At 40.8% G+C, this 25,862-nt stretch overlaps 1 protein-coding gene and 1 long non-coding RNA gene across 3 annotated transcripts in view; one reads left to right on the top strand and one right to left on the bottom strand.

The window, feature by feature from the left end:
* Window positions 1–13,659, bottom strand: part of XRN2 (5'-3' exoribonuclease 2) — a 93,744-nt gene extending 80,085 nt beyond the window's left edge. The window contains exon 1 of one of the 2 annotated variants that reach the window (XM_035298470.3): window positions 13,378–13,659. Coding sequence is in view for 1 of the 2 variants with exons in the window: in XM_002747487.7 (XP_002747533.1) it covers window positions 13,529–13,603 (75 nt within the window). In the remaining variant the exon portion in view is untranslated. The remainder of the gene's footprint in view (window positions 1–13,377) is intronic. The other variant, XM_002747487.7, reaches the window with a different exon arrangement.
* LOC118153586 (uncharacterized) overlaps window positions 9,416–25,862 on the top strand; it is a 30,526-nt gene continuing 14,079 nt past the window's right edge. Inside the window, exon 1 of the long non-coding RNA XR_004742833.3 lies at window positions 9,416–9,461. This is a non-coding gene — a long non-coding RNA (uncharacterized LOC118153586). The remainder of the gene's footprint in view (window positions 9,462–25,862) is intronic.

The following is a 25,862-nucleotide window of genomic DNA, read 5'->3' as shown; positions in this document are numbered from 1 at the left end:
GAGAGATGAATGGACAAGCAAACAGAAGCCAGCAATATATTTTTAAAAATTATACACTACAACCAAGTAGGATTTATCCTAGAAATGCAAAGTTGCTTGAATCTCCAAAAACCAATCAATGCAACACATATTACAGATTGCAAAGCAAAATGGCATGATCATCTTGGTACACACAGAAAAAGCATTTTAAAAATCCAATACTCATGATTTAAAAAAATACTCAAGTAGAAATAGAAGGGAAATTCTCAACACAAAGGGTATCTGCAAAAACAAAAAGAAAACCCAACAATTAACATCATAGTTGGTGGTTAAAGCCTGAAAGCTTTCCCTCTTAAAATTAGGAATAAGACAAAGATGTCTGCTCTTGCCACTTCTATTCTGGTGGTTCCAGCCAGGGCAATTAGGCAAGAAAAATAAAACTTATTATTATAGATAGATAGATAGAAAGACAGAAAGACAGAAAGAAAGAAAGAAAAAGAAAGAAAGAAAGAAAGAAAGAAAGAAAGAAAGAAAGAAAGAAAGAGAGAGAAAGAAAAAAAGAAATTAAACTATATTTGCACATGATACGGTTTTGTATATAGAAAATACTAAGGAATTCACTAGAAAATTATCAGAATACATGACTTCAGCAAGATTATAGGATACAAAATCAATATACAAAAATCAATTGAATTTCTATACTCTCGCAATGAATATTCCAAAAATAAAATGAAAACATTCTACCCACAATAGTATCCAAAACTAGGGCTAAATCTAACAAAGATATGCAAAATTTGTATTTTGAAAACTACAAAACATTGTTGACAGAAATGAAAATAGCTCTAAATAAATGGAAAACATGCCATATTCATAGAACAGAAGACTCAACATTAAGATGACAATACTCCCCAAACTGACTGACTAATTCAATGCAATCTGTACCAGAATCCCAGCTGACTTATTTGTAGAATCTGACAAGCTGCTTCTAAAATTTCATATAAAATTGCCCACCACGCCCAGCTAATCTTTGGTATTTTTAGTAGAGACAGGGTTTCACCAGGTTGTCAAGGCACCCATAATAGCCAAAATAATCCTGGAAAAGAATAAAGTAGAATTCATACTCTATTTACTGATTTCAAAACTTACTACAAAGCAACAGTAATCAAGACAGTGTGGTATTGGCACAAAGATAAACATTTAGATCAACGGAATAGAATTGAGTCCAGAAATAAATTCACATAGCTATTATTAGCGGATTTTTGACAAGGTGTCAAGACCACTTAATGGGGGAAAAAACAGTTTTCAACAAATGGCGTAGAACAATTGCAGAGCCAATGGAAGAAAGTGAAGCTGCACAATTACTTCACACTTCAACTCAACTCGAATCATGCACCTACATTTAAGAGCTAAAACTATAAAACTCTTTGGAAAAACAGGTGTAAATCTTTGTGACCTTGAATTTGGCAATGGAATTCTTAGATATGCCACCAAAAGCACAAACAATAAAAGAAAAAAACAGATGAACTGCACTTCGTCATCAAAATTTTAAACTTTTTTTTTTTTTTTTTTTTTGAGATGAAGTTTTTCACTCTTGCTGCCCAGGTGGAAGAGCAATGGTGCCATCTCAGCTCACTGCAACCTCTGCCTCCCAGGTTCAGGCAATTCTCCGCCTCAGTCTCCCGAGCAGCTGGGATTACAGGTGCCCACCACCACGCCCAGCTAATCTTTGGTATTTTTAGTAGAGACAGGGTTTCACCAGGTTGGCCAGGCTGGTCTTGAACTCCTCTCCTCAAGTGATCTGCCTGCCTTAGCCTCCCAAAGTGCTGAGATTACAAGCGTGAGCCATCAAGCCTGACCATAATTTTAAACTTTTATTCTTCAAAGGACATCATCAAGAAAGTGGAAAGACAATCCACAGAATGTGGAAAAATATTTGCAAATCATTTATTTCATAAAAGACTTATATTCAGAATATATTCTTTAAAACTCTTATAATTCAGTAATAGGAAAACCCAATTTTAAAAGGGCACAGAGGCCAGGAAGGGTTGCTCATGCCTGTAATCCCAACACTTTGGGAGGCTGAGGTAGGTGGATCATCTGAGCTCACAAGTTCAAGACCAGCCTGGGCAATATGGCAAAACCCCATCTCTACCCAAAATACAAAACGTTAACCAGGCGTGGTGGTACCTGCCTATAGTCTCAGCTACTCAGGAGGCTGAGGTGGGAGGATAACTTGACCCTGGGAGATGGAGGTTGCAGTGAGCCAAGACTGTCACACTGCACTCCAGCCTGGGTAACAAGAGTGAGACCCCATCTCAACAAAAGGGGGGAAATGAGACAAAGAACCTAAATAGACATTTCTCCAAAAGATACATAAATGGCCAGTAAGCACATGACAAGATGCTCAACATCACAGTCATCAGGAAAATGCAAATCAAAACCACAGGAGATATCACATCACACACCCACTAAAATGGCAAAAGCCAAGTCAGATAACAGGTGTTAGCAAGTGTGGGATAGCTCTTTGGCTGGCTTTGGACCAATTCAGTCTCTTCCTTTTTTTGCTCATAGTTCTCAAAAGTGACTGTAGAATGTGATGGGAATGTACTATCCTGAGATAGGGAAGAAATGCCTGAAATAGGGAGAACAGCCTTGCTCCTCTCTCTCCCGGGAATGTAACATCGTGAGTGAGGGCACAACTGCCCAGGACAAGATAGGCTTTGTTCCTTTCACCCCCGGAAGCAGGAAGTTGTTCAAAGCATTAGCCCAGCGCATCACATGAACCCTGAGGTGTATAACCGAGTGGGCTGCCTTTTGTGGTTCCCCAGCTGCCATGCAAGTGCTGCACTTGTAGTCAAGACTCTATCTGCCCTGGGCATCTTTCCTGAGCCATGGGGGACTCCTTCAGAATCAATCCTAGGTTTCTGTTGTCCTTTACTGTCTATTTGTAAATAATAAACCCTCTTCATGTAACATTGTATATGAATGTCCTTGTCTTACCAGACTCAGACAAGTTGGTAAGCAGCACACAGTAAACCTGCTTCACAACAAAAATGTGGAAAAATTGGAACCCTCCTCATACACTACTGGTGGGAATATAAAACAGTGCAATCACTTGAGATCAAAAGTTCAAGACCAGTAGGCAACACAGGGAAATCCCATCACTAAAAAAAAAAAAAAAAAAAATTAGGCAAGCATGGTGACACATGCCTACAGTCGTAGCCATTTGGGAGACTGGGGCAAGAGAATCGCTTGAACCCAGGAGTTTAAGGCTGCAGTGAGCTATGATCACACCATTGCACTCCAGCCTGGGCAACAGAGCAAGAACTTGTCTCAAATAAATAAAATAGTGCAGCGGATGTGGGAAAGTAGCTGGTAGTTCTTCAAATGATTAAACCATATAATCCAGCAACTCTATCCCTAGGTACATACCCAAGAAAAATGAGAACACATCCACAGAGAAACGTTTAATGTTTAAAACAGCATTATTTATAATAGCCAAAAGATGGGAACAGTTCAAATGTTCATCAAATGACAAATGGATGAGCAAAATGTGATATATCAACACAATGGCACATTACTTGGCCATAAGCAAATAATAAAGTACTGATACATGTTACAACATGGGTGAATTTTGAAAACATATTGCTAAGTGAAAGAAGCCAGCCAGAAGTAACAACACACCATAGACTCTTCTCATGCGAAAGTACAGACTTGGAAAATCTATATAGATATAGATTAGTGGTTGCTTAAGGCTGGGAGAAAAGGGGACAGCAGATAGACGGACAGTAGTTAAAGGGTACAAGTTTCTTTTCAAGGTGTTTAAATTTTATAAATTTGACTGTGGTGATGGATGTACACATCTGTAAATATGCTAAAAATCACTGAGTTGTACACTTTAAATGGGTAAATTTCATTGTATATAAATCATCTCAACAAATCTGTTTAAAGAATGTGGTAACCAACACCAAAAAATGATCATGTTGGAGAAAACAGAATGTAGGGTCAAGAATAAATGTCCCACTTATTATTTTTCTCCCTTCCCTCAGAGTAATGCCTGTCACAAAAGTAATACTTAGTGTAATGGAGGGAAGAGAGAAAAGAGGCAGTGGAGGAAACCTAGATTTCATTATGTGAAAACAGTAAGACCGTAACTGTATACTACAACGCAGCGTTACCAAGAGTTAGACTCTAAAACATCTCTGCCTTTACTTGGACACAAAAACTACTAAAAATTAATTTTACCAAATAAAATTCTGAAATAAGATTTTCTGAATAGATGCCATTTAGCAAATGCTTCTGTTCCAGGAACGTAAATGGTATGAATACGTCTAATCCACACAACCACCCTCTGTGATACATACATAGCCAATCTTCATTATTCATGAATCCCATATTTGCAATATGTCTACTCATTGAAACTTACTTTTAACTCCAAAATTAATAATCATGTCAATTTCTCAGTAATTTGCGGACATGTGCGGAGCAACGAAAAATTGAGTCCCCCAACACACACATTCCTAGCCGATAACAAACGAGGACACACATGGAGGACTGCATGAGCCAAGCAGTTAAAGTATACAAAGTGAAGAAGCTGGTGACCGTATCAGTAAAGCACTTAGTAAGTGAGCAAAGGAAATAAAATGAAATCATAAGGAACAACCTAAAAGAAGGCATAAGACTTCAGAAACGTAAACGATGAACAGATGAGCCGGAAAACAAATAGGAAGATGACAGATTTAAATCTAACTCTATCAGTAATCTTTTTTTTTTTTTTTGAGACAGAGGGCAAGAAATGGGAAAGTTCTTCTCCAAAGTTTCTATCTTAGACTACATTATAAGGAGTTACGATCTCTTGATCTATAGTCATTATCCACTATTAGCATAAACATATACCCACGTATATATATTCCCTAAATCAGCTACGTCTTAAATCAACTACCTTGACTTGATCCAGCATGTCTGAACAGTACTGGGCAAGCTCCAAACCCTGATACATGCCATTCCTTATTTGGAAACCCTCCTGACCTTCTCCTGACTAGCTTCCTCTTCTTCTTCATCTTCTTTCTCTTTATCTATCCATGAAATTTCCAAGTTTTTAGCCAATTGGGTACGGCATAGAATATGAGGTCCCTTCCAGCCAATGGAAACTGGACACAGCAGTAGGCAATTGCATCAGATTATGAGTTATAAATATCCCTGCCTCCTTTGTTCAGGTGTGCTTTTGTGGCAAGACTGCCAGCGAGTTGCACCCTTTCTGCAGGAAGTAAACTAGCCTTGCTGAGTAATCCATTGTCTCGGTGAGGATTTTTCCAGACGTTATAAACCCATTTCCAACACAGTGCCTTGCTCTTTTGATCAGGCTGGAGTACAGTAGCGTGATCTCAGCTCACTGCAACCTCTGTTTCCTGGGTTCAAGCGATTCTTGTGCCTCAGCCTCCTGAGTAGCTGGGATTACAGATGTGTGCCAACAAGCCCAGCTAATTCTTTTTTTGTTATTTTTTTAGTAGAGATGGGGTTCTGCCACGTTGTCCAGGCTGCCCTTGAACTCCTGGCCTCAAGTGATCCATCTTCCTTGGGTTCCCAAAGTGCTGGGATTACAGGTGTGAGCCAACGTGCCTGGCCATCAATAATCATTTTAAATATAAATGTTCTAAATGGCCCAATTACAAAGCAGACTAGAAAAACAGTTTAGTGTTTCCTCAAAATGCTAAACGAAGAATTACCACATGATCCAATGATTCCACTCATAGGTATATACTCAAAAAAAAAATTGAAAGCAGGGACTAAAAAAGATACTTGTACACCAATGTGCAAAGCAGTGTTATCCACAATAGCCTAAAAGTAGAACTAAACAAAGTGTCCAGAGTGCGACATATACATACAATGGCAGTATCACTGAGCTTTAAAAAGGAATGAAATTCTGAGACACACAACATGGACAAGCCTTGAAAAGGCTATACTAAGAGAAATAAGCCAGACACCAAAGGAAAAATATTATTATTTCATTTACATAAGGTAACTAGAATAGGCAAATTTATAAAGATAGAAGGAGGGGGACGAGGAGTTACTGTTTAACGAGTAGAGTTTCTGTTTGGGATAATAAAATTGTTTTGGAAATGAATAGTGGTGACAGTGGCACAACAATGTGAAACATACTTGGTTCCACTGAATTGTACACTTAAAAACAGTCAAAATGGTAATTTTATGTTATGTAGGTTTTACCCCAAATAAAAAGAGGAGGCAGAGATTCTCAAACTGTATTGAAAAGCAAGAAACTGTATAAAAAAGCAAGACCCAACTGTCATGTTACCTATAAAAATGTCCACTTAAACATAAAGACGAAAACAGGCTAAAATAAAGGGATAGAAAAAAATACACCATGCTGACACTAGCCAAAACAACTGGCTGTATTAATGATAAATAAAACAGATTTCTGAGCAAAGACTATTAACCAAGAATATTGAAGGTCATTTCATAAAAATAAGTGTATTATATTCATCAAAAAACTAGAACATTGTTATGCATTTATGTACCTAATAAAAGAGCTTCAAAATATAAGGGGCAAAAAACAACAGAACTGAAAGGAGAAACAGAAAATCCAAAAATTAGTCAAAATTTCACAGCAGCAGAAAATGTATCCTTTTCAAATATAATAAAATATTTATGGAGACCATAATCTGAACTAGTCTGATAAACTTTGACAGAAGTCAAATTATGTGATGATCTCTGATAAGGGAATTAAATTAAAAATCAGTAACAGAAAAAAATACCTAGAAAATCTCCCATGTGTGTAAAAACTAAGGAACACTCTTAAATAACCAACGGGGCAAAGGGAGTTTTAGAATATATTTTTAAATGAATGAAAATACAACATGTCAATATTTGTGGCACACCATTTAAACAATATCTACAAAGCAATTTATGGCACTCAAGATCAGAGAAGAAGAAATGTCTCAAAACAATGACCTCAGCTTCTACCTTAATAAACAAGGAAGAGAAAAACAAGTTAAACCCAAAGTAGGCATAGCAAAGAAATAAACATAAGCGCAGAATCGAAGAAATAGAAAACAGAAAAACAAAGGAGAAAATTAATGAAATCAAAAGCTAGTTATCTGAGAACAATCTAGCCAGGTTGATAATGGGACAAAAGAAAAAAGGTAGAGTTACAAGTATCAGGAATGAAAGAGGTAACATCACTACATATTCTAACAGTATCAAAAGGATAGTAAGTGAATTGTGAGGAAGAAAAAAGAAAACAAAGTAAAAGCAGGATTGAAAACATTTTAATAACAAAAAATAAGGATAGTATGAAAATACTACGAACAACTTTATGTCAGCCAATTTGACTACTTAGAATCAGGGGTGTCCAATCTTTTGGCTTCCCTGGGCCACTCTGCAAGAATTGTCTTGGGCCACTAATACAAATGATAGTTGATGAGCTAAAAAAAAGAAAAGGTCTGTGCATAAATCTCATGATGTTTTAAGAAAGCTTACAAATTTGTGTCGGGCCGCATCCAAAGCATCCTAGGCTGCATGCAGCTCACAGGCCACAGGTTGGACAAGCTTGACTTAGATGAAATGGACAAAATGTGTGAAAGATACAAACTACAAAAGCTCATAAAAAAAATAGGTAACCTCAGTAGTTCTAGATCTACTAAAGAAACTTAATTTGCAACTGAAAGCCTTCCCATAAAACTACAAGTCCAGATGGCTTCACTGGTAAATTCTATCAAATATTTTAGGAAGAAACAATACTAACTCTATACGAGCTCTTCCAGAAAACTGAAGGAACTCAATTTGAGGCCAACATTATTCTGACATCTAAACTAGACATTACAAGAATGCTACAAATATCTTTTGTGAACAGAGACATAAAAATTCTCAAGAAAACTTTAGCAAACTGGATTCAACAGTATGTAAAAAATAATACAACATGACCAAGTGGGGTTTATCCAAGGAATGCAAGGTGGGTTTAGCATTTAAAGACCAATAATTCACCATATGATTACACTAAAAAATCATAGGAAAACCACAGAAGAAACTAAAACTATAAAACACAGGAGACCTTGGCTTTGACAAAGGATTTCTTAAATACAAAAAGCAAAATATAAAGAGAAAAAATTAATAAATCAGACTTTATTAAAATGTTTAAATGTTTGCTCTCAAGACATGTTAAGAAGTAAAAAGACAAGCCACAGATTCAAAGAAAATATTTGCAAAAGCTGTATCAAACTAAGGACTTCTGTCTAGTATACCTAACAAATGTTACATTTAAGTAAGACAAGTGAAGGTAAAAATGGGCAAAAGATCTGAACAGATGCTTCACCTCACATGTGATGATATACAGAAAGCAAATAAGCACCTGAGGGAAATGCAAGTTAAAACCACAGTAAGATAACAAACAGTACAATGAAATACCTAAAACTAAAAGGACCAATTATACCAAATGTTGGTGAGGAAGCTGAGCAACTGAACCCTGATATGCTGCTGATGCCAACGTAAAATACAACAATGGATGAATTTCAAAATAATTATGCTGAATGAAAGTAACTAAGGCAAAAATATGACTATTTACTATATAATCCCCTTTATAAAATTATAGAAAATGAAAACTTTCTAGAGACAGAAAGCAAATCAGTGGTTGACAAAAGACAGGTGGCAGAGAGGGACGGTAGAGAGGAACTACAAAAGGGCAGAAGGAATGTTTTAGAGGTGATGTTCACTGTCTTGGTTGTGCTGGTTTCACGAATGTATGCATTGTATTAAATTGTACACTTTAAGCCCAGGAGTCTGAGGCTGTAGTGAGCCGAGACTGCACACTACATTCCAGCCTGGTGACAGAACAAGATGCCATCTCTAAAAAAAGTTTAAAAAAAAACTGTACTTTAATTACCTGCAGTTTATTCTATGTCAAGTATATCTCAACAACGCTGCACAAAGGCCAACTGTTGGGGGAGGGGAAGGGAAAGCCAGAGAATGAGAGAGAAAAATAAAAATACATGTGTCGGTGGGACACTGGGGCTCACGCTTGTAATCCCAGTACTTTGGGAGGTTCAGGTGGGCGGATCACAAGGTTAAGAGATCCAAGACCACCCTGGCTAACAGACTGAAACCCCTGTAGGGCTGTTGGGCCCCACAGTGTGGTGGGATGTCCCTTATGCTGTGCTGAAGTGCAGGATTCGAGAAGTAAAGAGACAGGACACTGAAGAACTGGTGAAGAGCATCCGGACTTGGGGGACCATACCACCTATGAGCGGAGACAGGCGAGGCCCCGAACGTGCAGAAGTGTGTGTATTTATTAGGTATGGGCGGGAGGAAGGGTTGTAAGTGAGGTTGTCATCTATAGGCTTAGTGATAGGGCATAATCACATGAGTCACAAGCAAGGGGGCCACCCCATTATGTCACCTGGGCAGGGGCAGGGCCGTGCTGTCCACCCCCATTAGGGCACCAAGGCAAGGAGGTGGGCTGTGTGCAACAGGTATCGTGCGTAACACTTATTTGGGGGCTGGAGACTTCAAAGGATTTCTAATAGAAGGATAGTGTAAGCCAATGCAGTGGGAGCTGACAGACCTGTGCTCTTCTCTTAAGATATTTATGGGAGGATGATTTGCGCTAGCACAGAAGTGAGAAAAGAATGACAGGGTGTAGAGCCGCTGTGACTGGTCACACCAGAGGGCTTCTTCTCCCTCGGTTATTTCCAGGATCTCAGGCCTGAGGCCTACTTTCCACAGGAACTGGATGCAATGTACTCCAATTCCTTTATCAGGAGGAGAGGCTCTTGCTCCAAGCCTCCCACACAGCGTGTGCCCTTTCAGGCAGGACGCCACTGCCTGGGTCTTTGGTTCTTGTCCTGGTCTGGCTGTTTTCCCATGTATTGCTTCTATTCTGTGACTGCTCTAGGCATTCCTCCTACTACAACCTACTATATGGTTATATAGAAGGACTATATAAATCAGCACTAAATGTGTCAGTACAGCTCCGACTACAATACCCATGTGATTATATAGAAAGATTATATGAAAGTAAGTATGATTATATATATAAGCTAGCTATAGTAAGCAGTGAGTTATACTTTAGGCACTAATTGCGCCCGGGGTCTGCACAGTTCTTCTTCCTCTGTGCCCATGGGGGGGGTATTACTCACAAACCCTGTCACTACTAAAAATACAAAAATTAGCTGGGCATGGCAGTGCGTGCATGTAGTCCCAGCTACTCGGGAGGCTGAGGCAGGAGAATCAGAGGTTACAATGAGCCGAGACTGAGCCACTGCACTATGGCCTGGGTGACACACTGATACTGGGAAAAAAAAAAAAAATACATGAGTCTAGGAGGACCAGTATCCTGAGTCTGAAAAGGGAAGAGAAAAAGATGAAGAAGTAATCAAAGAGCATTCCTAAAAGTGAAGCACATAAGACTCTGACTCAAAGAGTGAGTCATGTACTAATCAAAATGAATCTAGATTTAAAATATATACCTAGGTATCTAATAATGAAAGTTTACACTATCAAAAAAAAAATCTTTTTAAAATCCAGAAAGAAAAACTGATTACAAAAGAATGAAACAATACGTGCATAAAAATTAAGGCCTTCTGGTTTCTACACTAGCTCTGACATTTAACAGCTAAGTGACCTTGGGTATGATACTCAACCCTGCTGTGTTTCCATTTTCTCAACTGTAACAATAATAATAATAAACATAATAATTTTTTTTTTAGATGGAGTCTCGCTTTGTCACCCAACTGGAGTGCAGTGGTGAGATCTGGGCTCACTGCAACCTCTAACTCCCAGGTTCAAGTGATTCTCCTGCCTCAGCCTCCCAAGTAGCTGGGACTTCAGAACCGTGTCACCATGCCCAGCTAATTTTTGTATTTTTAGTAGAGACAGGGTTTCCCCATGTTGGCCAGGATGGTCTCGATCGTTTGACCTCTTGATCCACCAGTCTCAGCCTCCCAAAGTCCTGGATTACAACAACGAACCCAGTCAATAAACATAATAATAATTATAACATAATGACAATATTGGTGGTCCCTGAAGATCATGCTTCTATTATTTTTACGTAATAAAAATAATTATAACAGCAGGAGTCACGTGGTTTTGAAGATCAAACAAGTTAATAAAGTGTTTAAAACAATGGTAGGTGCTTTTATAAGTGCTGGTTAAATAAATGTATTACATTAACACCGAACTTGTCAGCAACAATACTAGATGAGAGAATACAAAAGAACAATTCTTTCAAAGTTTTGAGGGAATCTAATATTAAAACTCAAATTACTGGCCCAGTGTGGTGGTTCACACCAGTAATCCCAGCTACTTGGGAGGCTGAGGCAGGAGAATAGCTTGAACCCAGGAGGTGTAGGATGCAGTGAGCCAAAATCACACCACTGCACTCCGGCCTGAATAACAGTGCCAGACTCTGTCCCAAAAAATAAAAAAACAAAAACACTTCAAATTCCATGCCTAGCTAATGATCATTCACATGTATAAGGGTAGAATGGAGCTATTTTGGGGCCTACAACGACTCAGAAATCTCACAGTCCACACAGCATTTCTTAAGAATAAAGAATAAAAGCTAAGAAAAGGATTTAAATGAAGAAAGATAGGCCAGGCACCATGCCTCATGCCTGTAATCCCAGCACAAGGGAGGCCCAGACAGGCGGATCACGCGAGGTCAGGATAGTTAGAGACCAGCATGGCCAACATGGCAAAACCTGGTATCTACCAAAAATAGAAAAATAAAAAGGCCAAGTGCAGTGGCTCATGCCTGTAATCTCAGCGCTTCAGGAGGCTGAGGCAGGCAAATCTCCTGAGATCTGCAGTTCGAGACCAGCCAGGCCGACATGGAAAAACTCCATCTGTACTGAAAAAAAGAATTAGGCCTGGTAGCTTATGCCTGTAGTCCCAGTTGTTCAGGAGGCTGAGGCAGGACAATCACTTGAACCCAGGGGGCAGAGGTTGCAGTGAGCCCAGATCGTGCCACTGCACTCCAGCCTAACAGACAGAACAAGATTCTGTCTCTACATAAATAAATAAAGGAAGAAAGATGATGATCCAGAAAACAGTACCTCCCAGTGAAGAAAAACACAATAGTAATAATAATAAAATCCCAGATGCAGCTTTCCAGCAAGCCTACAGAATAGCCAGGTATGACAGCAACAAAAATAAATTAGACCTCAAGAAGATGACTTGACAGACCACCTGGTAAAATAGAGTTTGGGCGCAGAAAGACGTAAAGTGGAAAAAGAAAGGCAACCTCGGAAAAAAAACAAAAGCAACACACACACAAAAAAAACAGAATCACAGTACATAACCTGAATCTACACAGTGTCAAGAGTCTGGAATAAAAAAGGCATATTACTTAGTTATAAAGCTTACCAATAGAAAAAAATATAGTGATTTACTCCATTAAAAGTATAGAGGGAGGGCTAAATTAGTGACTAAATCCTCTATTATAGCTAGAATTCAACAGATGTAAAACTTATAAAATGTTACGTATATTTAGAGACAGAACCAAAACAGTCAAAGGTGGAGAAATGGGATGGGAAAGGGTACAGCAAGGAACTGTGGCTTTTTGTTTAACCCACGTTCAAGTAAAGTTCAATAAAGTTCAACTAACATTTCACAAAGGAAACACAAGCATTCGATTTAGCAGTTGCTCTTTGAGAAAAACACAAGAAACAGTGGGAATGTCACCAAAGCAAGGCTTCTGGTTCCTCCCTGTACAGAAGCCAAGAAAGTTTAAAAAAAAAGTAGTAGTAAGTTCACAGTGACAGGCGAGCACTGCCTTCAAAAACCAAGAAGTGAGTGTGCATGATGTGCCCCCGAACCTTTCCAATCCAGAAATTCTAATTAAGAGTACAAAATCGAATTCGCACGGAATGACGAAAACAATAAAAACAAAACTCAATGATGGCCGAAAGTCTAATATATTAGCTAACAACGAAAGCTGTCCGGCTCGAGTACATCCAGTAATCCTGAAAACTTCAACAAGCACCCACCCTCTATCCAGTAGTCAAGGCACACAGAGAAAGGCTAACTTCTCAGAATTCTATAGAGCTAGCCCTGGACCAGACATGCTGCTTTCGAAAACCTCGCCGCCAGGGATTCTTTTTTAAAGTTGTTAAAAAGCAGGCCTCAGAATCCGTGCACCCCTAACCTGCTAGCTCAATCGACCTGGCGCGCATTGCTCCAAAACTACAGCCTCAGGACCTCTTCCGAGACCCAAAATGCGCGGTCTCGGGAGGAAACAAAGCAGTGGGCGGGGCCTTCCGGTGCCGGGAAAAAGCTGGCAGGCGAGAAGCGGCCCTTCTGCTACTTGGAACCGGCTAGGCCCTTGCCCCGCCGAAGGTCCCGAATCCCTCGCCCCCGGGGTCCTGAATCCCACTGCCCGCATCTCACCGCATGTGGGGCTGCGACTGCTCGCGAGGCTGGCAGCGGGGCGCGAGCTTCGGCAAGACTACCCCGGGGCAGGTGGCGGAGCCCAAGGGCCGCGGCCTAGAAGTGCCGGGGCCCCTGGCTGGAGCGTGGCGGCCGCCTGTCGCCTCCTCACCTTCTCTTCCACGCAGTTGACTATGATGGACGGGTACTTGCGGCTGAGCCAGCGGAAGAACGCCGGGACTCCCATAGCTGCACACGGCTGGAGGCGGCGGCCGGCCGGCTGACGAGCGTAACCAAAGAGACGAGAGCAGCGGCTGCGAGCACCAGCACTTCCTCCCACGTGCACGCGGGCGACCGGAGGTGACGTCACGGCGCCACTGCCGGGGAAGCTGGGAAGGAGGCTCAGCTGAGTGAAGGAGCGGCGGAAAAGGGCGTCGCCGGGCTGCTCGTCGGAAGTGGAGTCCCGCGCGGACCGAGTGGTGAAAGTTGCGGCTCGCCCTCGGTGGTCCCAGCCCCGGAGCGCGAGGCCGAGCGCGTCTGAGTCACGACAGCTCAGGGCGACTGCTCTGCGGCGGCTCCACCTGGATCTCCCCAGCCCCAGCCCTCCGGCTCCCTGAGCACGGAATCTCTGTGCTCTGCAGACCCCGGGGGAGCTCTTCCTTGCCCGTTTGGTCACCTCGTTTTTTGAGGAATATGTCTTCTTTTGCCTCCATTCTCACCCATCTCAATCTAGGATAGAATCGAAGCATCCAAACTCACTCCTTACTTCCATTTCTTGGTTTCTCCCGGTTTTGTGCCACAGTGCGAACCCCAACTGTCAAAAGGAGCACTTTTAAAGTATTTTACAGTAATAATGACTGGTTTGCAGAAATAACTTGTTATCTATGCAAGTAAATAATTGTAATAGTTATCGAATGAAATGTTGCCGGCATTTAGCATCCAATACAACCTTCCAGCTACATTTATGGGTGTAAAATAATTGCTAATATGATTCTCTAGCATTTACTGAGCGTTTACAGTGTACCAAGGCATGACTAAGGGATTGTCCTGTGTAATCATCACTTGAGCCAGGGTACTGTTACCACCCTCGTGTAAATGATAAGAAAGCCAAGTTATAGAGGATTAAGTCACTTATGCACATAGTTTCTGTTTCAGTTAAAACAAAGGTCATTTTTAATTCGTCCTCGTTCTGACGTGATACTTTTATCCTTTGTTTTCTGGTCGCAAATGAATTTTTTTCATATGGAAGGATAGGTCTGGAAGAGGAGGTATATGTGTCCGTTTGCTCAAGTTTGGAAGTCTCCCTGAATCCCCTCTTGGTTTGACACACATCACACTCAATGCTGAATGCTCATCTCAAGAGGCCTCTGAAGCTACTTCTCCGAGTTACCTGGCAGGCAGTATTTATTGTCCCCTCCTCTGTGGTCTGATGACTACTTTGTTTAAACTACTGATGTGGAAATTAGAGAAGTTGTCATCCCATATTTTACTTAAGGATAGCCAAAACTATTCCAGAGTATTATGTCTATGGTGAATTCCTCCTTTTACCAGAAACAGCCTGTCTGGTTTCCCTGGGAGGTGCTGTTGTAGGAACATGCACACCATAGGCTGTTCAGGAATAGAGAGCGGGCCAAGTTGAGCCATTTACAATCATTAACCAGCATTTTTGTGGGGTTTTGTTTTGGTTTGGTTTGGTTTTTTGAGATGGAGTCTTTCTCTGTCACCCAGGCTGGAGTGCAGTGGCAGGATCTCAGCTCACTGCAGTCTCCACCTCCTGGGTTTAAGCTATTCTCCTGCCTCAGCCTCCCAAGTAGCTGGGATTACAGGCACCTGCCACCATGGCCCGCTGATTTTTGTGTTTTTATTAGAGACGGTGTTTCACCATGTTGGCCAGGCTGGTCTCAAACTCTTAACCCTAGGTGATCCTACCACCTCAGCCTACTAAAGTGCTGGGAGTACAGGCATAAGCCACTGCACCTGGCCTTAACCAGCATTTCTGAGCTTTGAACCATAAGAAATTTAAGACTATCTTTCCAGTGGGTAAACACTAAAAGATAAAAATTGGGATTTGTTGCCAGTCAGCAATGAGAGAAGCAGAGTTAATTCCCTGCTTCCAGTTAAATCCCTCTCTTCCTGCCGTTTGATTAAGTCTGTCTTTTGATTCTGTGAGCCAAAAAAGTTTCCTTTTGCCCTAAGCTGGCTTGGGCTAAATTCTTACCTCTTGCAATGGAAAGAGTCCAGTAACAAAATTTGGGGAGTGCAAGCTAATTCACCTGGGTAGTGAAATTGGTTTGCATAGAAGTACAAAAATTGGAGTTTTGGCACTCAGAAAACGGGAGGGTAAAAGAAGAAACTTGAAAGGTGGCAGGAGGGTGTGGACTAAGTTGTGACATCTTCCCTGGCCCAGTGTATCCAGTAAAGCCTGTCAGACTCAGTTTGGGTTTTTCTTGTAGAAATCAAAGGAAAAGTCTCCAGTTGGGGTCACTGGTCTGGAACCACCACGGGGTGGACAACATAACAGAGCTCTAGAAGCAGAAGAGGTGAGAAGAATTTATTAGTGTTAAAAATTAGCAGGAAGGCCAGGTGTGGGGGTTCACATCTGTAATCCTAGCAAATAGGGAGGCTAAGACAGGAGAATCATTTGAGCCCAAGAATTTAAGGCTGCAGTGAGCTATGATTGCACCACTGTGCTCCAGCCTGGGTGACAGAAGAAACAGTATCTCAAAAAAAAGAAAGAAAAATTACCAGAAATATTGAACCTGACTTTGGACTTCTGCAGTCTGAGAACCCAGAGGTTTTGAAACATTTTTGCCTAGATCTCAAAGGGGAAGAGGAAGGCCACAGCTGATATCTGGATTATGATATGAAAAATACATAGAAACTATGATATTTTTTAAAATCCATCAATTCATTTTTAAGCCCCATTAACAATGTAATTATCATAGAAAAAAAATCTCAATTTTTTTTTTTTTTGCCTACTGTTCGTCCCTCAATTACCAAGTGCTTCCTTTCCCTTTTTGTCCTTACAAAACTCACTGTGAATAACCTAATGTATTTAAAACAGTAATTTAGGCTGGGTGCGGTGGCTCAAGCCTGTAATCCCAGCACTTTGGCCGAGGCGGGTGGATCACGAGGTCAAGAGATCGAGACCATCCTGGTCAACATGGTGAAACCCCGTCCCTACTAAAAATACAAAAAATTAGCTGGGCATGGTGGCGCGTGCCTGTAATCCCAGCTACTCAGGAGGCTGAGGCAGGAGAATTGCCTGAACCCAGGAGGCAGAGGTTGCGGTGAGCCGAGATGGCGCCATTGCACTCCAGCCTGGGTAACAAGAGCAAAACTCCATCTCAAAAACCAAAAACAACAGTAATTTAGTTGAGATAGACATTTTTAATCAGTAAAGCAGATTCCCCTCCATAATGTGGGTGGACTTCATTTAATCAGTTGAAGTCCTGAATAGAACAAAAAGACAGGCCCCCAAGCAAGAGGGAATTCTTTAGCCAACTGCCTTGAGATTTAATCTACCGCCTGAGTCCTGAATCTACTGGCCTACACAGCAAATTTGTACTTGCCAGTCTGTATAATTATGTAAGCCAAATCCGTATAATAAATTTCTTTGTATATGCACACCTGTTGATGTCTCTAGAGAATACTGACCACTACAGATTCTGGTGCCGGAAGTGGTTCAAGTGGAACAGAATCTTAGGGATGCATTTTCGCATTTGGTTCTGAGGTTTCAGGAAGTGGTTCTCTAATCTGATTAAAGACAGAAATTACTGTTTCTGGTAGTAAATAAAACACTGACAGCCTTATGCATTATGAAGTAATAGAAATATACAAAATAGGCCATGTGTGGTGGCTCACGCCTGTAATCCCAGCAATCCCAGCACTTTGGGAGGCCAAGGCAGGCAGATCACCTGAGGTCGGGAGTTTGAGACCCGCCTGACCAACATTGAGAAACCCTGTCTCTACTAAAAATAAAAAATCAGTTGGTCATGGTTCACATGACTGGAATCCCAGCTACTTGGAATGCTGAGACAAGAGAATCGCTTGAACCTGGGAAGCAGAGGTTGTGGTGAGCAGAGATCATGCCATTGTACTCCAGCCTGGGCAACAAGAGTGAAACTCTGCTCAAAAAGAAGAAAAGAAATACACAAAATATTACCAATTGGATATTCCTCATCAAAACTAAAAGGAAGCAGGATCTGGATGACCATGCATATGATACTTTAAAACATATTTTTCAAAATAACAAGTATAAGATTGGTTGTCCCTAATGTTACTGGACAAAATGGGAAAAGAAAGGATGAGTCAGGGATTCCAATTGTCAGCTAAAGTATAATATAAGTGACCTGAAACTTTCTGCCCTGAAGAAGACCCTTATCTCCAGTAGCTGCAGAGCCAAGATGGTTAAAAATCTACTCCGAATCACGTCCTGTAAGTGGCTAAATTAAAATGCAGATTGAATTTTCAACTTTGCAGGTTGTCTACTTCTAAAGTGAGGCCATTGATTGGGAATTAATAGGACCCTGAAAGTTGGAATGGGAGCGTATGGAAAGGCCTTGATGGCACTGAGGATATTGAGTCCCTAAATTCCAGTGAGTCGTCTTTGTCAGTAGAAGCAGTTTCTCCACCCCAGTAGATGTGTCCTCTCCACCCCACCTGAGGGAACTAACCTTTCATTGCTTAAGGAATCATGACCTCCCCCGATGCACTTGCCTTCCAAGACAATGCTGATTCTCCTCAGGACACATCCCCATTACCTCTTGGCTTCTAGAACTATAACTAGACTCAAGTCCTAGCAGTCCCAAAAGGTGAGGCACAAAATGTGATCCATGAGTCATACTACATTCCAAAAGTACTACTCGAGTTTTCTAATTTAGTCAGAAATCCAGGGAATATGTGGGGGAATGGATATTAAAGGTGTGGGATAAAGATGGAAGAAACATAAAATTGAATCAGGCTGAATGTATTGACGGGCCAATCGAGCACCATTTTTGCATTTAATGTTGCGACTCAGGGAGTTAGTGCTATATAACTGATTGGTTGGTTGACAAACATGGACCAGAAGGTGGACCACAATGAGTGAGTGAGAAGTGCCAGGCCTACCTTGATTTAATGTAGAGAAGAGGAAGCTCGAGCCTGGTTTATAGGTGTTTCTGCATGATGTGCAGGTCCCACCTGAAAGTGGACAGTGCAGCACTACAGCCCCTGAAACTGACCTCCCCTGAGCAAGAATGGATTCTGCCAGCAGATGTACCTCTTCCCTGGGTCTCCAGCCTGCCAGCCTACCCCATCAGATTTCGGACTCGTCAAGCCGCCACAATCATGTGAGCCAATTTCTTCAAATAAAACGTTCTCACATCCTGTTGGTCCTGTTTTTCAGGAGAATTCTAATGCATTTTCAAGATGCATCACCTCTCTAAGCTTCAGTTTCTTCATCTGTAAAATGAGGATAATAGACTTCATAGGTTTTTCTCTGAAGATTCAGTGATACCATGCCCAGTGCATAGCCCAAAACTTGCTAAGATCCAGGAAGTGATCACCACTGTATGGCTCTCTGTTGTGTTCCACACTGTTTGCTTTGAAGAAGACTTACAATTTTATTAGCATGTTCTACTTAAAGTATTTTGGACAATTTAATAATCTAGCAGAGCCTCATTTTGGCACTCGCCATCTAGTATTAACTTTCTTTTTTTCAGATAGGGTCTTTCTCTGTAACCCAGGTGGAAGTACAGTGGTGCAATGCAACCTCCATCTCCCAGACTCAAGCAATCCTTCCCCCTCAGCCACCCAAGTAGCTGGGACTACAGGCATGCCACCATACCGCTATAGTGTTGACCTTCTAATATTGAATCTGTCTTCATTTTCCCTTATTTATATTTCCTGCTTGCTCTCACTTTGCTGAGTTTACACTCCTAGGCTTCCCACCATGTTTTTGCCAGTTCAAATTCTACTCATTCAAATTATCTCATCCCCTCTTCTCCATAAAGTCTGTCCCAGCACATGAGCCCAAGCTGGTTCTTGCCCACTCTCATCTTCCACATCACTCCTGACTCTTTTCATACACAGTATTGTGTCTTACATTATTTCCTATTTCATTTGCGAACATTCTTTTTCCACTAATATTCCAAGATAAGGTAGGCTTTGCTGCAGTAACAAGTAATGCCTGAACCCTCATTAGCTTAGTTTATGTGGTATCAGGCTAATCTCCAGAGCTGTCCTCCCTATGGTGACTCAGGAATCCTGCTGCTTTTATCCTGGAATTCTGCCAGCTCAACATGACTACCACAGTCACTACCAAAAGGGAAGATAAGGCAGGAGGGCTGCACTAGGTGTTCTAATGGGCCAGGCTTCTTGGTGACTTACATCTACTGGCCCAAACCCAGTCGCAGGGCCCCAACCCAACTGCAGGAGAGACTAGAAAAGGGACTGAGTGCTCAAGAATAGGGAAAGGAAATAGGATTGGTGAGCACATGGCCTTGTCTCTGCCACACTCTAGTTGCAAATCAGGCTAGTCAATACTAGGGAAAGATCCCAGTCTTCACTGCTCACCCTGGGCACCATAAGTAAAATAAGTTACTACTCTGAAAGAGCCTACCGTCAGTAGCAAGGACAAAATATAACCACAAAATATGAACTGTTAATAAGTCACAGTTTTGATCAATAATAAACAAGTCTCCCTCTGCAGTGTATGATTAAAATCCCAGATGAATTGCACAGATAATAATTGCTACAGAAACTTAGAAAAAAGTAAAGCTCTTGTCATCTAATGAGATAAAAAATGGCAAAGAGGAAGTATCATAGAATGACACTGAGTCTTGTAATATTAAGGTTTCGTTGGAAATGAGGTGTGAAAGGGGACACTAAGGTTCCTTGGAGGCAAGGACGTATCTTTGTATTTTGTGGTGGGCACCCAATAGGTACTCGATAAATTTAATACTCTTGCTGAATTTAATTCTTAGAGCAGTAGTTTGCAAAGTGTGATTCAGAGACCCCAAGGGCCTCACAGACTCTTTCAGAGGGTCTGTGAGATCAAAACTATTTTCATAATAATATTAGGATGTTATTTACCATTTTTGCTTCATTCTTAAGTGTAACAGTGAAATTTTTCAGAGGCTCTGTGACATGCGATATCAGCAAATTGAATCAGAAGCAGATGTGACAATCCAGTTGTATTCTATCAAGCCAGACATTAAAAAGATTTCCAAAAATGTAGAACAGTCCCAATAGTCTCACGAATCTTTTCCATGAAAATATTAAATTTCAGCGAATTAATAAATTTATATTTCTAAATTTTCTCAGGTTTGGTTTCTAACATAGTAAAAGTTAATAGACATAATCCACTTAAACAAAAGCTCTCTGGGATTTTAAGAGTATAAACGAGTCCTCAGACCAAAAATTCGAGAACTTCTGTCTTAGAATGTAAAACTGGAAATGGAATCTATGAGTTTCTCCTCCTAGAACCCATTCCAAAGTTAATTTTTCACACTTCCAGGATTTTGTTATATACAGATCTTGTCTCAAATGTTCCTTGTTACCCAAAACAGTCTGCAATTATTATTACCAAGTGTATTTCACAGGTACAAATGGACACAACACTAGCCTCAATAAACATACATTGATAAACATAGATTAATTCTGGCTTGGTGTAGTGGTTCACACCTATAATCCCAGCACTTTAGGAGGCTGAGGTGGGTGGATCACTTGAGCTCAGGAGTTTGAGACCAGCTTGGACAACATGGCGAAATCCTGTCTCTACACAAAATGCAAAAATTGCCAGGCATGGTGACACATGCCTGTACTCCCAGCTACTCAGAAAGCTGAGGCGGAAGGATAGCTTGAGCCTAGGAGGTCAAGGTTGCAGTGAGCCGAGATTGTGCCAGTGCACTCCAGCCTGGGGAACTGAGCAAGACCCTGCCTCAAATTAAAAAAAAAAAAAAAGTAAAGATTGTTTCATTCTAAACTTTCTCAATCTGTGTTCATGCCGTAAGTCAGCCAAAAACATTTTGTGAGTAGTATATCCAAAAATAGGTGAAAAGGAGGTTCTGTGGTCAAATAACTTTAAGAATTCTAGATTAAATTGGGCTAAACAGACTAATTTCTGCAACCATCTTAGGCCCTTTATGATTGCCCATTTCTAAATCTCTCTAACCATGAAAATCCTTTTTCATAAACCGTTTAGTGGGCCTTGTACCCCTTAGATATTGAAACGTATACATATATATATGCTGCTACTGACCATCTAAATCCATACTTGTTATTACATGGATTTAGATGACAAATCCCATACTCTAAACCATAACCCCAAGCAACCAAAGCCTGCTAGAACATGATTTGCTTGTAAGACAGGTACAAGGTGTCCTAGATCCGTTACTATGAAAGGATCTTCGTACATTTCATTCCCTAATATGACATTTGAGAAAATTCTGGCAGACAGATTTCTGTTGAAGGCCACAGGTTGTATTGTCCCTTAAAGGAAAAGACAGGGAGTTGACAGGAGCCATGTTTCAAAGAGCTGAATAGTAATAATTCCCTCTGGGGGTATAAATAGAAGCTGGATAGAAAAGCCTTCGTTTAAAGGATAATAAAGTGTAAAGCACTCTGAGAAGGGTTGAAGGTAAGACCTAACCCTACAAGCTGATAAGCAGGCCCAGACTTTTATTTATAGCGACATGAGTGACATTTATCTGTCTTTCACTAGAACATGTAATCCACTTGTCAAGGTGTGTCTTAAACGGAGACCTGATTTCTGGTCAGAGTTGGCAGGCTTCAAATGCTACTGCCCGGCTGAAATTCCTGAATGGAAAAAAAAAAAAAAACTACAACAACAACGCTGAGATATAAAATCATGGGATGGGGTAATTATATCAACTCAATTTCATTTTACCTCACAGAGGCAAGATCCTGAAGAGGATCTTGGCTTTGTGATAGAAGAATAATCTGTCAATTAAAGAAGGAGTGGAATGAATTAAGGGGTTCACCAACCACAATACCTCCCTACTTAGTCCATAGGTGCAATCATAATAGAATTGTAGGTTTCTCTTCCTTACCCCAAATTGTTAACCCAGTCCAGTTTTAGGAATTGAAAATCGGTGAATCAAGAACATCTACAAAAACTGCCTAGTTGCTATAGTTAAGGAACTATGTTCTTAGTCTAAGGACTCTCTTAAGGAACTTATGTTCTAGATACAAGATAAGGCATAAGCGCATTTGAAATGAAGCAGCAGTAAGCAATTTGAATAGCAGTCCAAGGGAAAAGAAGCCATAGCTATTTACACATAAATTAAACAAACAGAACTTACTACAAGAGCACAAAAGAGGGAAAGATGAAAAGGTTCTGTGGGTAGGAACTCAAGCAAGAATTTGCAAATGAAGTGGGATTTGAACAGGCCTTGATAGAAGAGTGAAATAAATAAGACTTCTAAAATAATGTATCATTCATTAACTCCAGGCCATGGTGGACCTACTCCCCCACCTCTCTTTCTGTCTCTCTCTCTCTCTGCCTCTTCCTCTACTTCTTGTCCATGGGCTTCTTTGGCCACTTAATTCGTTTTGCCACTGATTGTTCCAAAGTGCAGGGCCTTGTGCTATGGATCTGAACCTCAGTTTTGTACCAAATCATAAACACTTTAGGAAAGTCTCTTCTGTTTCCTCCCCTTGGCCTTGTGTAAAGCTGTGCCCAAATATAGTTCTTTTTTTATAACCAATCGACTTAATTGTGGTATAATTTGCACATATTAAAACATCCATTTTAAGTATACGGTTCAATTAGTTTTGACAAACGTATGCACTTGGGCAACCACCACTGCAATCTCGATATCAAACAATTTTGTCACCCCAGAAGGTCTCTTCTGCTTCTTTCTTTTTTTTTTTTTTTTTTTGAGACAGAGTTTCACTCTTGTTACCCAGGCTGGAGTGCAATGGCGCAATCTCAGCTCACCGCAACCTCCGCCTCCTGGGTTCAGCCAATTCTCCTGCCTCAGCCTCCTGAGTAGCTGGAATTACAGGCACGCGCCACCGTGCCCAGCTAGTTTTTTGTATTTTTAGTAGAGACGGGGTTTCACCATGTTAACCAGGATGGTCTCGATCTCTTGACCTCGTGATCCACCCGCCTTGGCCTCCCAAAGTCTTCTGCTTCTTTGCGGTGGAAATTCCCTCCTCAGCCTTACCTTCAGGCGACCATTGATCTGCTTTTTGTCCCTATACATTAGTTTCATTAGAGTTTCATGTAAATGAAGTTATGCTATTTATAGTCTTTTTGGCTACATTAAGTATAATGTTTTTGAGATTCACCCATGTTGTGTAAATCAGTAGGGATTTTTTGTTTTCATTTTTGTTTTTGCTGTATGATATCTCATTGTATAGATGTAACACAGTTTCTTTACCCAGTTACCCACTGATGGATATTTGGGCTATGGAATTTCTGGAATAAAGCTAGTATAAAAATTCATATACAAGTCTTTTTTCGGAAGTACGTGTTTGTTTCTTTGGAACAAATACCTAGGAGTAAAGGTTGCATGATAGTGTATATTTAACTTTGTAAAAAACTACCAAATTGTTTTCCAAAATACTTGTCCCATTTTTCCTAAATATCTGCTTGGTGATTATAGGACTGGCCTGCATGAGCATTCCTGCCATTGTCAAAAACTGTGAAAACCTCTCTGGTTGTCTGTAGGGGGAATTCACACTCCTGAGTCTAGCTTCCTTGGCTCTCTACTGTCCGCCCTTATTCATTCCACTTTCCAGACTTGGCCTTCCGCTGACCTGGTAAATGCTTGCTTCACTTGCTCACTCACCATTGAACCACTTGCTTGTCCACAACTGAGCCATACATCACAGTGCTTCCAGGGCTGCAAGTGGACTTAGCCTGGCCTGGTGCTGCCTTTTTGCCTGGCTTTCCAGGTGGCCAGTGACACACAATGACCAACCAAAAAGTTAGGGTTAGGAACAACAGGATCTTCAAAGGGACCTGGGTTAGGCATCAGCATGGATATGTGACTCACTACATTCTTAAGATGAATTTCACAGATATTATCCATTTTGAAATTTTATTTGTCTCTAAGGAGAGTCGTACCAACACGTTTCTAGGATTTTAGAAATCCTTCTTTTTTTTTTTTTTGAGAAAGAAAGTTTTGCTCTGGTTGCACAGGCTGGAGGGCAGTGGTGAGATCTCAGCTCACTGCAACCTCTGCCTCCCAGGTTCAAGTGATTCTCCTCCCTTAGCCTCCCAAGTAGCTGGGATTACAGGTGCACGCCACCACACCCGACTGATTTTTTTATTTTTAGTAGAGCTGGGATTTCACCATGTTGGCCAGGCTGGTCTCGAACTCCTGACCTCAGATGATCCACCCACCTTAGCCTCCCAAAATCTGAGATTACAGGTGTGAGCCATCTCGCCCAGCCAGAAAGCTTGTTTTTTGAAAGGAGGGGCGTACAGAAGGCGTTATCTCTTCAAAGATTAATTCAACAAATATTTGGTGAGCACCTACATGGGAGATACAAACATGTACTGTCTCTGCAGGATGGCTGAGAGTTACTACAGCTGAAAAGGGAGAAAACCAGCAGAGGATCTTAGAGAGCCTGAAGAAACTAAGTGGACTGATGTGATTTTAACTGAAGCACAAACTGGAAAATTGGAATGTACAGTTCATGACAATTACAAAGAAGAAAAATGCAGCCCACCCTGTCTCATTATTCACTGATTGCTTCAGCAAACAGATCATCCATTTGGGTGCTCTTGAGTTTGAATGAAGTCGGTGCCTATTAGTAGCATCGTCATGGGCAAGATTTGGTTTCATAATATCTCCTGGGCTCAGCTGTGCTTTCTTCAAGATGATGCTAGTGGTGAAGATGAAAACAAGATAGGAAAGGGTGTTGGGAGAAGAATTCTGCATTTTTAAAATCACCAATGGCAATTTTGCTTAGTAAGACAATGATATCAATTTGAAGGCAAAAATACATTAGGAATTTTGTGTATAATATGTGCAAGTGTCATTTCTCATTTCTTCTATTTTTTAAAACCTGAGTGCACTGTGGATCCCCATACTCTTTTCTGAAGTGAATCTTCCACCTGGACTAGGGTTTCTTCGTCCTAACATGTGTTACTTAAATAGAGTCAGTCAGTAAGCTTGAATAAAAACTAAAACAGGGAATTGGACATTTGTGTTATGGAAAAATGAGTCATTATCTGGCTGTGGTTGACAATGTGGGAGCTGCTTATACTCTAGAATTTAGTGCAGCACAATAGAAGAATGCCTTAAATTAATTAGTGCTCTCAGAAACGTAACATAGGTAAGGATCAAAAAGCTTTTCTTCCAGTGAATGGCAGAAACACGTTTCTATCTGTTTATCATGGAATCACTTGCTTAAAGAGAACCAGCTTAGAAATCACTACTTTTTCCAGAGAGCACTTTAGCATATAGTTAGAAAAAAGGGGGATATTATGACACCCAAAGATGAGGAATGTTTTTATGTGGCTGATCCCACCACCAAAGGTAAATCAA

The sequence above is a fragment of the Callithrix jacchus genome, chromosome 5 (assembly GCF_049354715.1).
Source record: "Callithrix jacchus isolate 240 chromosome 5, calJac240_pri, whole genome shotgun sequence".
NCBI lineage: Eukaryota > Metazoa > Chordata > Mammalia > Primates > Cebidae > Callithrix > Callithrix jacchus.
The sequence above is the reverse complement of the archived record's forward strand: the minus strand, read 5'-3'. Positions and strand labels throughout refer to the sequence as shown.